This window comes from Rhineura floridana, chromosome 18, assembly GCF_030035675.1.
Source record: "Rhineura floridana isolate rRhiFlo1 chromosome 18, rRhiFlo1.hap2, whole genome shotgun sequence".
NCBI classification, from domain to species: domain Eukaryota; kingdom Metazoa; phylum Chordata; class Lepidosauria; order Squamata; family Rhineuridae; genus Rhineura; species Rhineura floridana.
In genome coordinates this window covers 6,578,119-6,592,280 of record NC_084497.1, presented here as the reverse complement: position 1 = coordinate 6,592,280, position 14,162 = coordinate 6,578,119, and the positions used below count along the sequence as shown (strand labels likewise).

At 50.4% G+C, this 14,162-nt stretch overlaps 2 protein-coding genes across 2 annotated transcripts; both read left to right on the top strand.

Moving 5' to 3' along the window:
* Nucleotides 1–48: 48 nt before the first annotated feature.
* Nucleotides 49–3,386, top strand: LSM7 (LSM7 homolog, U6 small nuclear RNA and mRNA degradation associated). Its single transcript, XM_061600954.1, has 4 exons — nt 49–156; nt 1,327–1,417; nt 2,010–2,081; nt 2,623–3,386. Exons 1-4 carry the CDS (start codon nt 133–135, stop codon nt 2,763–2,765), a joined length of 330 nt encoding a protein of 109 aa, XP_061456938.1. The 5' UTR covers nt 49–132; the 3' UTR covers nt 2,766–3,386.
* Nucleotides 3,387–5,143: 1,757 nt separating this feature from the next.
* LOC133372400 (kelch-like protein 21) lies at nt 5,144–12,254 on the top strand. Its single transcript, XM_061600946.1, has 3 exons — nt 5,144–6,074; nt 9,316–9,727; nt 10,753–12,254. The coding sequence occupies exons 1-3, from the start codon at nt 5,162–5,164 to the stop codon at nt 11,063–11,065; spliced, it is 1,638 nt and encodes a 545-aa protein (XP_061456930.1). The 5' UTR covers nt 5,144–5,161; the 3' UTR covers nt 11,066–12,254.
* Nucleotides 12,255–14,162: the final 1,908 nt, after the last annotated feature.

Here is a 14,162-nt window from a genome sequence, read left to right as displayed (position 1 = left end):
TTCCTCTCATAACACAAGGGAAGGGGGAAGGGGCGGGCCTCAAGGTCTAAACGCTGAACTGTGATTGGAGAAGCGGCCTGTTTTGAAAATCGGGGGGAAAGTGACGTAAGGGAAGCCGCATCAGAGAACGGGATGCCGGCGGAGAGCAAGATGGCGGTGAGTGGAGGCTTAACATGCAACAGGGGAGAGGGGAAGAAGGGGGCGCTGCCTCCCTACGCAAATTTATGTAGATGAGGCGCCTTACATCATGCTGATTGCTGCACGCTAGTGAAGACTAGGCAAATTTATGTAAATAGAGCCACCCAACGCCATCCGGGGGAGGATGCACTCAGGGGTAGACTGCGCCTGGATAGGGGAGCTCCTTCGTCGTGGCTGTGGAAAGAGATTTTCCTCCTGCAGAAGAAGCAGAGCCTGGAAGAAGAAGCTGGACGAGGCCGGAAGGGGCCCTGCCCTCGTCTCAGAACCTCTGCACAGGAGCATCAGGAGAAGCAGGATCTGGCCCACGGGAGCCCATCATCGTCCAGCACAGGGGCCGACCAGATGCCCCAAATGGGGAAGAACCCATAAGCAGGACAAATCCCCATCAGCCTCTGCAGCTGAGGAAGATCTCGGGCTGGGAGGGGGACCCTTCCTGTTTGGAAAGCCACTGCCAGTAAATAGGCTTCTGAAAACCAGTCGCTGCAGGAGGGGAGAGTTGCTGTTGCGCTCAGGTCCTGCTTTGGGGCTTCCCATCGGGGCATCTGGTTGGCCACTGTGAGAATGTATGTATTGCCTTCAAGTCGATTTTGAATGTATGTATTGCCTTCAAGTCGATTTTGACTTACGGCAACCCTATGAATAGGGTTTTCATGACGCTGAGAGGCAGTGACTGGCCCAAGGTCACCCAGCGAGCTTCATGGCTATGTGGGGATTCGAACCCTGGTCTCCCAGGTCGTAGTCCGACACCTTAACCACTACACGCTGGACTAGATGGGCCCCCTTTGGCCGGATCTAGCAGGCTCTACTTATGTTCTTAGGGACAATACTGGGTGCTCAAATAGCCCCACTTGGTACAAGGCAGTCTAGGAACATAAGAAGCCGCTTTGTACTGAATCAGACCGTTGGACCATCTAGCTCAGCGTTGTCTTTCCACTGACCAGCAGTTGCTCTCTGGTTTCAGGAGCGAGACATTCCTGGCCCTGTCTGGAGATGCCATTGGGGACTGAGCCTGGGCCTTAGCGCTTGGGCAGGTTAGATAACCATTTGATCTCTCAGTTTACTGTAAAAACAAGCTGGAAATTGAGCTCACCTGAGCCTGCTTCCTTCTACTCCCCCTTTATGATTTAGGACAAAGAGAAGAAGAAGAAAGAGAGCATCTTGGATCTGTCTAAGTACATCGATAAAAACATCCGTGTGAAGTTCCAGGGTGGCCGGGAAGGTAAGCAGCATTCTGGGCAGTTGCTGCTGTTCCTTCTGAGTCCCTTTGCACCTTTCCCAGGGAATCAGTGTCCTGATCCCTCAAGCCTTTCCCCTCTTCACAATCCATCTTGCTGAAACTCCAGACTCTGTGAAGTCTCTGGGGACATTTAAAATACATCTGCCCTCCCTTCCAACCAAACTTCAGAGCTGCTTATAATGCTATTTCAAACAACGTATTGCAAAATGAAAAGGAAGTGCTATGACACAGGAACAGCGCCATTAAAGAGCCAGGTAGGGCCCAACGGTGAACATTAATCTGTTCGCTTCTTTGGGGGCCTTGGCCAAAAAGTGGTATACAAAGAAGCCTATAATAATGTAGATGGAAATAGAATTGCAGGATTTCTTTTTGTCAGGTGAAATTGGCGAGTCAGTTAAAGTCTGTCGTCGGTGTACCATTTCAGTTGCATCTCTGGCATAATCCTGCTTGTGCAGACAATTAGGGAGTCACCAGTCTAATGTCCAGAACTTAATTTAACATCATGGATTACTGCATTCAGCCTTAGAATGGTTATTGAAGGCTCCTGATTTCTTTTTCCTCTCTTTTCTAATAGCCAGTGGTGTCTTGAAAGGATTTGACCCTCTTCTAAACCTGGTGCTGGATGGTACCATTGAGTATATGAGAGGTGCGTATAAGACCCCATGACACAGAGCAAGCTTGTGGTATGAAGGGGCAGAGCTCAGGGGCAGAGCATGCAGAAGGTCCTAGGTTCGTCCCCAGTGGCCTTCTAAGTGGAGACTTTTACTCCACTTGGTATCTTGATTTGATTTTCTATGTGTATTGCTGCTGCTGCTGCTGTTTTTGGTCTAATATATGTAGTTGTTTATATATATATATATGCAAATAGTTTGGCTGTTTTTATATATGCAGATACGCTGTGTCTTGTTTTGCATCGCTTAAGAATGCCTTGTGGCAAGCAATTCACAAATGAAATAAATAACAATATTAACAACAACCTCTGAATGCGTAAAGAAATCAGAGGCACATAGGAGTGGCTGATCCTCTCTGCCTTTGGAGCAGGAGGGCTTTGTCTCCCATGCTCTTGTTGGTTCAGATAGGGCTCCTGCTGGGAGGCAGGGCGGGATATAAATCAAATAATAAATAAATAGCATAGCATGTCAGCGGGGCCCAGTTTTGTAACTGTTTTCTGGTCTTTTTCCTTCCAGATCCAGATGACCAATACAAGCTCACAGAGGACACCCGTCAGCTGGGACTGGTGGTCTGCCGAGGGACCTCGGTGGTCCTCATTTGTCCCCAGGATGGGATGGAAGCTATTCCGAACCCTTTCATCCAGCAACAAGATGGGTAGCCTTTCTGGGGCCCTGCTGCTGAAAACTTAACAGGACTGAGACGACCAACATCACCTGAAAATAACACCCTCTTCCACAAGGGGAATTTTTTTTTTATGCTCATTTTATACAAGAGAAGGACCTTGCAAGGCTGTTGTTACTGGGATTTAGTTATTTCCACCCCCACCCCCCTTTTTTAACTTTATTATTTGATGCTGTTCCTCACAAGGAAAAAGGCTTGTACCAGGAGATGTCCCCAAAACTATTTCAGAAAATCTTTTGTTGCTGTAAACATTGACTTTGCTCTTGAGCCACTGAAATAGCATGTGGCATTTAAGTAAAATAGGACACAGGAAGGTTTTTTTTCCCCTTCTCTGCAAAGAGCACAGCTCCTCCTAAATCGGCCTGTTGTCGTCTCCCCAGGGCTTCAGAGGAAACTATTTTTTCCTTTTCTTGTTGACAGTGTTTGCTTTCCCTTCTCCAGGACAGGTTGGGGGCAGGGGGCAGAGTTCTTGCCGTCTTCCATCAAGCGCTACCAGATTGTCAGGAATTACAATGACGTTTGTGTATAGTCTCTTTCAGATCCCAAATGGTGAATCTCTCTTCTTTCAAATAAAAAAACTGGCAAAAATTACCCAAAATTGTTATGACCATACTGCTTTGAAATGTGAAATTGTTTGTAGTGCTGAGTTTGATATGAATCATCCAATCGTATTCTTGGGACAACACGGCATCCGTCTTTAACTACCCCGTTGATACCAACCACCAAATCTCTTAAGACTTGTTTGTACAAAGAATCAGTTTAGATTCCTGAGGCACAGCCGGAGTTCAGATGTAACAACCATTTTATTTAAAAGGCTCTCGGTTCAAGGGGCACAGCTTTAGACCTGCTGCGGTGATCAGATTACTTGCCCCCTTGTGACCAGCAGTCAACAAAGTTGCTTTTCAGCGTCTGAATTGGAACTTGCCACTTTTCTCAGTTTGTGCCCGTAGACAAAAAGTGCTGGTGAATTTAACACGCACCCCCTTGCGATGTCCTGATCATGTCAGCGAGCAGTCTTCTAGCCCCTCGTTCTGCTCAGCCAGCTCCCCAAAGGGGTGGCTGCTGTTGTGCTTGCCTCTTGTATCAAAAATGTCTCAGAGTCTTGCAGCACCTCAAAGGGTAGAGACGCACTCACTGGTTGGTTCTAGTGCTGGTTCTAGTGCATCGCCACCATCCCCATCACCCCTGCTGCCTGACAATCCAATCTGAATGCATTCAACACACACACCCCAAAATGCTGCTGGTGAGGGGAGCGGGTGGCACCTGCCTCAGAGTCTGCTCCTCCCCCCCCCCGAGCTTTGCACACTCTTCATGGGGGCACCCACAATAAAGAGAGCCACTAATACAAAGCAGTAAAATGTAAATTTCCCCCCTCTGCCTCATATTAGTGGCTCTCGTTAGTTAACCTAATTAACTGCTTGCTTATGGACTAGAGACTTGATATGAGGCAGTTAGTATCCAACTAAGTTCTGCTAAGTAGTCCCGTTGAAATTACTTGACCCAAGTTGGTCATGTCCCTCAATTTCAATGTGTCTCCTCTGAGCAGGAGTAACATAGCAGAGAGCCCCCGGCTGTAAAATCCCCCTCTTGTGTTGCATGCTTAGGAGGAGCCAGACAGAGCTGTTTGAAACTGAGCCCTGAAAGCAAAGCATTCTGGGAGTTGTGCCAAGGCCCTTAGCATGCATTACGAACACCAGCCAATGCCTGCTTTACCACTCAGGCGGTTTGGTTGCAAACAGCAAACCACAGGGCCTGGTGGCACTTCGAAGGATTCGTTTTGGCAGAAGTTTTCACGGATTAGAGAGTTGCATGAAAGGGTGGGGGTGGAGAACAGGGACTGTAAACATGCGGGGGGTCAAATTTTAAAAGTGCAGCCTGACAACTCAAGTTTAATTTTGAGTAAGTATTCAAAAAGAAGCACAGTAACAATTCGCAGCAGTAGTTAGTGGTAACACCCATGATGTCTCTTGATTAATGCCCAGACTGAAGACTCAAATTTCAGGCTTGAGGGCTCGCTTTGCAGTTCCTCTCTTGGAGAACGGTAACTTTTAGGTCGGCACTGTAGTGTCCTTGGAGACCAGCTGTTCCCCCTCTTAATGCCACCTCGTTGCTGATGCTTGGCAGGTGATCCCAGGCATCGCGCTGCAAGGTGAGCAGTGTTAGGAAGGCATTTTTGACATCTGTGCCGCTACAAAACGTGCCTTATGTCGCATTTGCAGCTGAATATGACAAGAGCGACTCGCTCAGGGAAAGGGAAGGATTCTATTTTTAGGGCCAGGCTTGCCTCTATATCAGGCCAGCTGCGTTGCCAAGACCTTTCCAGGAGCCAAGAATCCTGGGCACTGGGAGGGTTGATGTTTGCGTTCAGCAAACATGGACAGCCGAGAAGGGAGGACGCTCCGAGGAGCTGAGCCCGAAGGCGACACCATCCTAGAGGTCGGAGGAAAGCTGTTTCCGGTCAACAGGTGGGCGCTGGCCTGCCACAGCCGGTACTTTGAGGCCATGTTCTTTGGAGGCACCCGGGAGCGCAGCCAACGGCACATCCAGATCAAGGGGGTCGAGCCCGAAGCCTTCAAGGCCCTTCTGGACTTCACCCAGACGGGCACCATCCACGTCGACCGCGACAACGTCGCCAGCCTCCTGGAGACGGCCGACTTCCTGCAACTGGACAGGGCCAAGAGGCGCTGCGAGACGTTTCTGGAAAGGGAGCTGCACACCTCCAACTGCTTCAGCCTCATGGCCTACGCCCAGCAATTCGCCTGCGTGGAGCTCCACTCCGCAGCCCGCTTGGTGGCCCTCTCGCACTGGGCCGACGTGGCCGCCCACGGGGAGTTTGAAGACCTCCCCAAGGAAACTTTGCTGGGTCTGCTGCAGAGCGACGAGCTCTTTGCGAACCGAGAGGACATGGTCTTCAACACAGTGATGCAGTGGGTGGCTGCAGATCCAGCGGGCAGAGAAGGGGACTTTCTGGAGCTGGTGGGTCTCATCCGGGTCCCTTTCCTGAGCCTCTCCTTCCTCGACCTCCTGGTGAAGCGCACCAAGCACCCTGGGCAGGAGATTTCGGCTCGGCTTGTGCGGAAGCTGGACACTTGCCCGCCCTCCAGCTGGAGAGATGTGTCCCAGTTGCCCTGCATGGGCCGGAGCTACGAGACCCTCTATGTGCTGGCTGGGAAGCATGACAAAGACCAGCAGGAACTCTTCCAGTTTCAGCCCAAGACCGGGACGTGGCAGGCCTGCTCTCCGCTCCAGCGCAAGAACTTCACCCAGTATGCTGTGGCTGCCGTTGGTAACTCCTCCTGCCTGGGGTAATGGCTGGGGAAGGAGCCTTTTGCCAGGCCGGTGCCCTCCAGATGCTTTGGACCTCAACTCCCCATCAGCACCAGGATGGCAAAGGCTGGCGTAGTGCTTCATGTCAAAACGCATGTCGCATTGCATGGGGCAAACTGTGGTCACTCAGTCCCAGTAGGTTAAACTGCACTCTGTACGTGCTCAAAGGCACCCTTTTCTTTACACTTCATGGTTTTTGGCTTAAGTCCAGGGCCACCCCAGGGAAAGCACTTGGATGCCAAACTCCCTGCGGTTCTTTTTTGGCTTCTTGCAAGTACAAGCAGGTCCGCTCTGGACCTGGCCCACATCCCCCAGAGCCTGGATTCACTTCGTCTTAGCTCTGGGATGTTTCCAACCCCAGAACTTAGCCTTGCATTCTTGGGGGCAGTTGGGAAGAAAAGATGGGCTCTGAACATGCACAGAGTGCAGTTCCTTCACTAGTCTCTAATTAGAGCCCACAATCTCAAATAGCAGGGCAGCTATTGGTTGGAGCCGAAAAAGGGTTTTTTCTGGGGGGGGGGAACTAAAGCTCTCTGTTTCTTTTCCCCTCTGGAGCCAAATCGATCTCCCCACCTTGCCACAATGTTCTTCCTGTCTCTCCTTCGGCAATGTCTGCCTCAGAGAGAGAGGGGAATGTGCAGTTTTAATATTTTATTTATTTATTTTGTTACGTGAGAGCAACTTAGAATCATAGAATAGTAGAGTGGGAAGGGGCCTATAAGGCCATCAAGTCCAACCCCCTGCTCAATGCAGGAAAATGAAAATGAAATGGACTGCCTTCAAGTCGATCCCGATTTATGGCAACCCTACGAATAGGGTTTTCATGGTAAGCGGTGTTCAGAGGTGGTTTCCCATTGCCTTCCTCTGAGACTGAGAGGCAGTTACTGGCCCAAGGCCACCCAGTGAGCTTCATGGCTGTGTGGGGATTCAAACCCTGGTCTCCCAGGTCGTAGTCCAACACCTTAACCACTACACCACACTGGCTCTCGAGAGCAACTTAAGAGTTAATGAAAAAATTAAAATTTAAATAAAATATTAAAAAAATATTTTTTTAAAAGCGAAAAACAAAAACAGTACATAAAGGCAGTGGAGCAACCTTTCTTAGGAAGGCCACACAACAGAAGCACTCCAGAAGCCTTCCAGACTGAAGAAGCAAATGCCTGGGAGAAGAGAAACATTTTTGCCAGGCTCCTAAAGATGGATAATGATGGTGCCAGGTGCGCCTCCCTAGGGAGAGCATTCCACAAACGGGGCCACCACTGAGAAGGCCCCGTTCTTGTGTCACCAGTCTCCGCACCTCCTTTGGATGGGGCACAGGAAGAAGGGCCTCTGATGCTGAGCGCAGGGTCTGGTCTGGTACATATAGTTGATACTGCCGCCCAATTGACTAGGGACATCTTTTTTTAAAAAAGAAATTAGCTGATTCCATCAGGAAACACTGCAGCGCTATTGTAAACAAAACAGTGTCATGAAATCAACTTAGAAACATGTATAAATATATGTGAAATAATTTTTGAAAAATAAGACCCCTGGAGCATGAGGCATCCAACTCTATGCAGGCCCCTCTGGGACGCCCGTGTCTTGGCCAGCTGTCCAAAAAAACACCACTGTCCCATACTCCTGGGGAAGGGCCACATCACAGGGGCTCTGCTCCACGCCTTCTGTGGGGCCCACTAGGTAAGGAGGTCAAAACAAAGGTGCCAACTCAAACTGTTCAGTGGTAGATGAGGCTTTATTCCAGGAATGTGAATTTTGTATTCTCTGCTGTAGATCCCGGGCCTCGACCAGACCTGTCCTCCTCAGGGTTCTGGTGGAGGTTGTACCCCAAGACAGACAGGGTTCTTCAGCCTCAATGCCCTTGGCAAACTTAAATCAAAGGCTCCCCTGGGCTATCAGTTTCCTGGCTCTGGCTCCACCCAATAGGTCTTTGGATAGCAACCTGAGGATGGAAGCAAAGGCCACCTTTCCCCAACCTCAGCAGAGGTCCACCTTGCTTGTCTTCTCTCCTCCTTCCCTCTCTTTGAGGCCCGTATAAATTCCCCGTCTCCCTTCCTTCTGCCTAAGGCCACCAGGCAGCTGAGGGAGAGGGCCCCACCCTGTTGCTCCCACACGTGGGCGTCCAGATGAGGTCTCCTCGGGAGTCATTGCCTGGGTGTTGCCGGCTGGTGCCTGCTTAAGGGGGCAGGTGCCAGCACAGGACCAGCAGCACGCACTGGCAGCCCATAACGTCCACTAAGGATGGATCCAGGCAAGAGATGGAAAGATCTGTCAGTTTTCAGTTCTCTCAGTTTCTCATTTAACCAAGCTTAAATTCAGTTCTCCATGCGACTGCAGCAGCTTGCAAATTTTTGTTGTTGTTACGTGCCTTCAAGTCAATTTCGACTTATGGCGACCCTATGAATCGGCGACCTCCAAGAGCATCTGTCGTGAACCGCCCTGTTCAGATCTTGTACGTTCAGATCTGTGGCTTCCTTTATGGAATCAATCCATCTCTTGTTTGGCCTTCCTCTTTTTCTACTCCCTTCTGTTTTTCCAAGCATTATTGTCTTTTCTAGTGAATCGTGTCTTCTCATTATGTGTCCAAAGTGTGATAACCTCAGTTTCATCATTTCAGCTTCTAGTGACAGTTCTGGCTTAATTTGTTCTGACACCCAATTATTTGTCTTTTTCGCAGTCCATGGGATGCACAAAGTTCTTCTTCATGAAAATTCCTCACCGTTTTAGTGTGAATTTCTCCTAACAAAACACATCTTTGCAGGCAGTTTTGACTAACATACACATTTTGGCAAGCCATTTCTCATCAGTCAATGTAGGTTATTTTGACTCATATGCTCTTTTTATCCACCCTTTCCCCCAACACACACTTTTTTTTTAAACATTGTTTGGTTGACGAACTGCATCGCAAAACTCAAAAATAAGTGCGAATTTTGAAGGACATCTGCGCTTCGGCTCTCATACAGTTTCAGAAAGTGCGGATTTAATACATTTGGCTTGAAATGTGAACTTAATTGAAATTCTCACCCATCCCTTATCCAGGCGAGCGAGATAAGCCGACTCCTCTGTTATTCCCAGGGCAATGGTAGGAAGCGGCACCTTCTTTTCCCTCTGAAGAAGGCTTTTGAATTTGGGAGGCCCTGCCTGGTGCCTTTCCATCCTCATCCTCCTCTTCCTCCTCACCACTCCGTGTGTTCTTTCCGCAGGTAACTTCCTTTTTGTAACAGGTGGATACTTCCGGGAGGAGTTTTTCTGGTCCAGCGTGGACTGGGTGCTGATCTACAACAGCTGGAACGACACGTGGCTGGAAGGACCAGCTATGAAGAGGGCCCGGAACAGCCACTGCGCCGTGGGGGTGGGCTTCCACCTGTACGTGATGGGAGGCAGCACCGAGGAAGGCATCACCCCGGACGTGGAGCGCCTGGCCCCCACAGACTCAGCCTGGGAGAGCGCAAGCCCTCTGGTGCACCCCGTGGAGCGAGCTGGGGCAGTCAGCATAGGGACGCGCATCTACGTGGTCTGTGGCCTGGACGAGAACGGAGACGTGTGCCGGGCAGTCCAGCGGCTAGATGTAGAGACAGGCATTTGGGACATCGTTTCTTTCTCGCCTCTCCCTAGGTGAGACTTCCCTGATACATAGAATCCTAGAATCGTAGAGTTGGAAGGGGACTATAAGGCCATCCAATCCAACCCCTTGCTCAATGCAGGAATCCAGCTTGAAGCATCCCCGACAGGAGTCTGTCAAGCTGCCTCATGGATGCCTCCAGCATTGGAGAGCCCACTGCCTCCTGAGGGCATTGGTTCCATTGTTGTATGGCTCTAACAGTTAGGAGGTTTTCCCTGATGTTCAGCTGAAATCTGGCTTCCTGTCACTTGAGCCCATTATTTGGTGTCCTGCACTTTGGGATGATTGAGAAGAGATCCTGGCCCTCCTCTGTGTGGCAACTTGTCAAGGGGACGCACTTGAAAAGTGCTATTCTATCTCCTCTCAGTCTTCTCTTCTCAAGGCTAAACATGGCCAGTTCTTTCAGCCTCTCCTCACAAGGTTTTGTTTCCTGTCCCGATCATCCTCATTGCCCTCCTCTAAACCTGTTCCAGTTTGTCTGCATCCTCCTTAAAGTGCGGTGTCCAGAACTGGACACTGTGCTCAAGAGGAGGCCTAACCAGTGGCAAAAAGAGGGGAATTAGTACTTCACACAATTTGGAAACTATACTTCTGCTAATGCAGTCTAAAGTGGCATTTGCCTTTTTTGCAGCCACATCGCACTGTTGGCTCATATCCAGCCTATGATCGACAACCCCAAGATCCTTCTCGCATGCCGTATTGCTGACCCAAGGATCCCCCATCATATAGGAACATAGGAAGCTACCTTATGCCGAGTCAGACCATTGGCCCATCTAGCTCAGTACTGTCTGCACTGACTGGCAGCAGCTCTTCAGGGTTTCAGGCAGGGGACATTCCCAGCCCTACCTGGAGATGCCATTCAGGGATTGAACCTGGGACCTTCCGCATGCAAAGCAGATGCTCTGCCACTGAGGTGTGGCCCTTCCCTTTCCATCCATTTCACTGGGTTATCTCCAACGTCCTCTCGAAGGGTTCTCACTGCAAGCCTGAGTGACTCCTCTCCTCTCCCTGTCCTCAGGTACGACCTCTGCGTCACAGCCCTGAACGGCGCCATCTACACGGTCGGAGGGGACGCCTTCCGCTTCGACGTGGACACGGGTGAGTGGACCCCGGTGGAGGAGGACTGCTTGGCGCGGAGGTTCTTCACAGGGTGCAGCACAGGAAATGGGCGCATCTACCTCCTCGCGCAGAGGCAAGGGAACGGGGCCCTCCCAAACATGGTGATCTTGGACCCCTACCTCGACACGTGTCGGGAGGTGGACAGCAAGCTCCCCTGCCCCCTGCCCATCCACGGGACGGCTTCCATACGGCGATTCGACGCGTGGGCATGACTTCGCCATGTGCCAATCCCTTCCAGGCGGGTCCAGCTTGCCAGAGAAGCAGCGCCCTTTCTTTCATCTCCAGGAGGCGGCAGAAGTGAGGCGTGCCTGCCATTCCATTTGGGAGGAAACCAGAAGGTCCAGCTCTTCGTCATTTCCATGGTGGACCTGCTTTGGAGGTGCCCTCGCCACCGGCACGGCTACTCTCACACAGAGGAGGGCACGACCCTCTCCCCTCTTTTGAAGGAGGAGGCCCAGTTGCACAGCACTGATTGGCCATGTTTTTGGCCAGTTTTTTAGGTACTGTTACGCCTCCATCGGATGAGTCCTCAGAGGAGGATGAGGGAACAGCGGATGGGCACAACAGAACCAGGACAGGGAGCAAGCGCAGCCACCCAAGATGCAGCTGCTGATCTCCCACTGCCAAAAGATTTCAGGACACAGCTGGAGCCCCTCCGTCAGGCTCAGAGAGTGACAGGAGGCCCCTCTGCCCCCTGCAGAGAGAAGACACCTGTGAGTAGCACAGCAACACAGGCGATCTGGCCACTTAAGCCTACAAGCTCCCAGGAGACAGAGGGCTGATTGCCAGGACCTGAACCAGTGAGGGGCATTTAAAAGGCAGTGAGATGCTGTTTGCCCTCCACTGGAAGCAACATCAGATGCCAGCATCAGACCCTCTCCAGCCATGCCAGACCCGGAAACCTGGACTGCCTTACGCTGAAGGGTGTTGAACCCTTGATTTGCTACTGACCTTGTTTTTTGGAAGACGAGCTGGCACGTGGAGCTCGACCCCCTACGTACACCCTTTGCTCACTCTCAGTCTCCTCAAGCCTTGTCCAATTTACAAACCAGCCCCTGCCTGGCCAGCTGCCGGCGGATTGTTTTACACCGCCATTAATCACCTCAGTACAGCTGGCAAAGATTGACAGGTGGTGTGCAAGGTTTTTTAAAAAAGTCAATAGTAGCCAAATTGGGTAGCTTTACTGAACAGAGGGAATGTTCCATCGGAGAATGAAGTCCCATCTTCAGGTGGTATCCTAATCCATTCTTCTTGCCATTTAGGATCCCACTGCTCAACAGCTAAATTCGGTATTTTCCAAGCCCCACTTCAGATTCAGAAGGCCCATTTATTCAGCATTCATCCTGATTTGCAGTACACAGAGCTTATGCAATGGTTAAATGGTGTCCTTTACTTCTTTAACGAGCATTCGTCCTGATTTGCTTGCGGCACATCTTCCTGTTCATCATTTGTTCATCCCATAATTGTTTTGTCCAATGCATTTCCCCAATCACTTTCCAAACGGCAAAAAGTCTGCCGTTGTTTTAAAAATGGATTTGTTGCGCTAGGCTGAGAGAGCACTACTTTACCTGGGCAAACCTAAATTTCTGATATGCACTTGAATCCTTTCTGCAAGACAGTGACAATCTAGAGGTGCTCTGAAGTCACACAGGACGTGAAGGTAGCTGTCTTGGCCCATAGAGGGAGCCACAGCCCTTTCTAGACTGGAGGAATAAAGGGGGGAGAGAGAGAGAGAGTGTGTAGCGTGAGGTTCCTTCTACTGAGTAAGAACGTTCGTCCATCCAGCAACATGTTGTCTGCTGTAGGACATCTTTACTGCTTGCATGGCATGGCAGTTAAAGCAAGAGCCCAAACTTACGATTCCCATGCACAAGTGAATTTGTTACACGCCTTAACCACAAAGGTTTCCCAGTCCTGCAATTCTCTCCTCTCCCGGGGAGATCATCTCCAAGATCTTGAGTAAAGTCAGCCAGAGTGATGTTATGGTTTAAAGTGCCACTTAGGACTGGGATGGTCAGCCATACTTGGGCCAGTCGCTGTCTCTTCCTGGCCTACCTCCCAAGACTGTTGTGAGAATAAAACAGGGATGAGACCATATGTGCTGCCTGGAGGTCTTTGGAGGAAAGCCGAGGTATAAATAAACTGTTACGAAGAGAGGCTCTCCCCCCCAGTAGAATGATAGAATAGTAGAGTTGGAAGGGGCCTATAAGGCCATCAAGTCCAACCCCCTGCTCAATGCAGGAATCCAAATCAAAGCATTCAGTAGGTACCTGAGATAGGCAGAGGAGCCACAAGAGTGGCACCGAGCAGTGGGTCTTCTATATGCCACACTTCCCTCACCCTGCCGTGGGACGGAGAGTCGGTGCTGGGCTCTTACTTAAAGCCAGACCACTGGTCCATCTAGTTCAGTATTGACCACACTGATTGGCAGCAACTCCCCAGGGTTTTAGACAGGGGTCTTTCCCAGCCCAACCATTGGGGATTGAATCTGGGACTGCATGCAAAGCAGGGTCTCTACCAGTGATCCTGACCGAAGCTGAGATGCCGTCCATGCAAGACTTGGGCTCTGCCACCAAGATACGGCCTCAAAATCTACTTTTAGTGCCATGCACCTCCAGGGTGAACCTTCTACACTCTGTGCTTGTTGCTCGGCAGACTATTAACAAGGCATGTAAACATGCTGTTGACACCAGAGCAGCTCCAGTGACCTGGAAACGGATTGTGCAAATGCTATGTGCACCATGACCACCACAGTGGTCAGCACTGCAGACTATCATGCACAATGTACGTGCTCCTGTACTCAGTCTCGAAGATTCTCACTTCTGTTCCTCCTCAACTGGGGGGAATCTGGCAGCAACTGTGAAATAGATACTGCTGTTTTAATGCTCACAATGTCTCAACCTGTTGATTCTTAGCAAGAGGATTAAAAAAAAAATCTCACTGGTTTCTTTTGCAGACATTGATGGATGGCTGTGAAGGCCAGGCCAGGGAGCATCAGTTGCATTGGGTAGCTGTAGCCCACAGTCACAGGTTCCACGCACATACACACACCCTTGCATGGTCTTCTGTGACTAGCTGACCTCTCTCTCTCTGCACCATCCAAGATCAGTTTGGCTGCCACCCCAAATTGCAGGTTTGGGGAGGGGGGGGAAAGAGGTGCTCCTCTAGCTGACTCTGGGCATGTTGCCATTTTCAGTGGAACACAGATCATGACAAGAATTAACTTGGATTTCTAACTTGGGGGCCTGGGATGTGTGTGACTCTGGGTACGTGCCGTTGATGTACTCTGGCTTCAGCTGAGAAGAAAGG

What these genes read in the sequence shown, in the direction of transcription:
- LSM7 (XM_061600954.1), top strand. Translation starts at nt 133, where the DNA reads ATGCCGGCGGAGAGCAAGATGGCG. An exon ending in GTTCCAGGGTGGCCGGGAAG is followed by an intron (nt 1,418 to 2,009) that starts GTAAGCAGCATT and finishes CTTTTCTAATAG; the next exon opens with CCAGTGGTGTCTTGAAAGGA. An exon ending in TACCATTGAGTATATGAGAG is followed by an intron (nt 2,082 to 2,622) that starts GTGCGTATAAGA and finishes TTTTCCTTCCAG; the next exon opens with ATCCAGATGACCAATACAAG.
- LOC133372400 (XM_061600946.1), top strand. Translation starts at nt 5,162, where the DNA reads ATGGACAGCCGAGAAGGGAGGACGCTCCGAGGAGCTGAGCCCGAAGGC. An exon ending in GTATGCTGTGGCTGCCGTTG is followed by an intron (nt 6,075 to 9,315) that starts GTAACTCCTCCT and finishes TTCTTTCCGCAG; the next exon opens with GTAACTTCCTTTTTGTAACA. An exon ending in TCTTTCTCGCCTCTCCCTAG is followed by an intron (nt 9,728 to 10,752) that starts GTGAGACTTCCC and finishes CCCTGTCCTCAG; the next exon opens with GTACGACCTCTGCGTCACAG.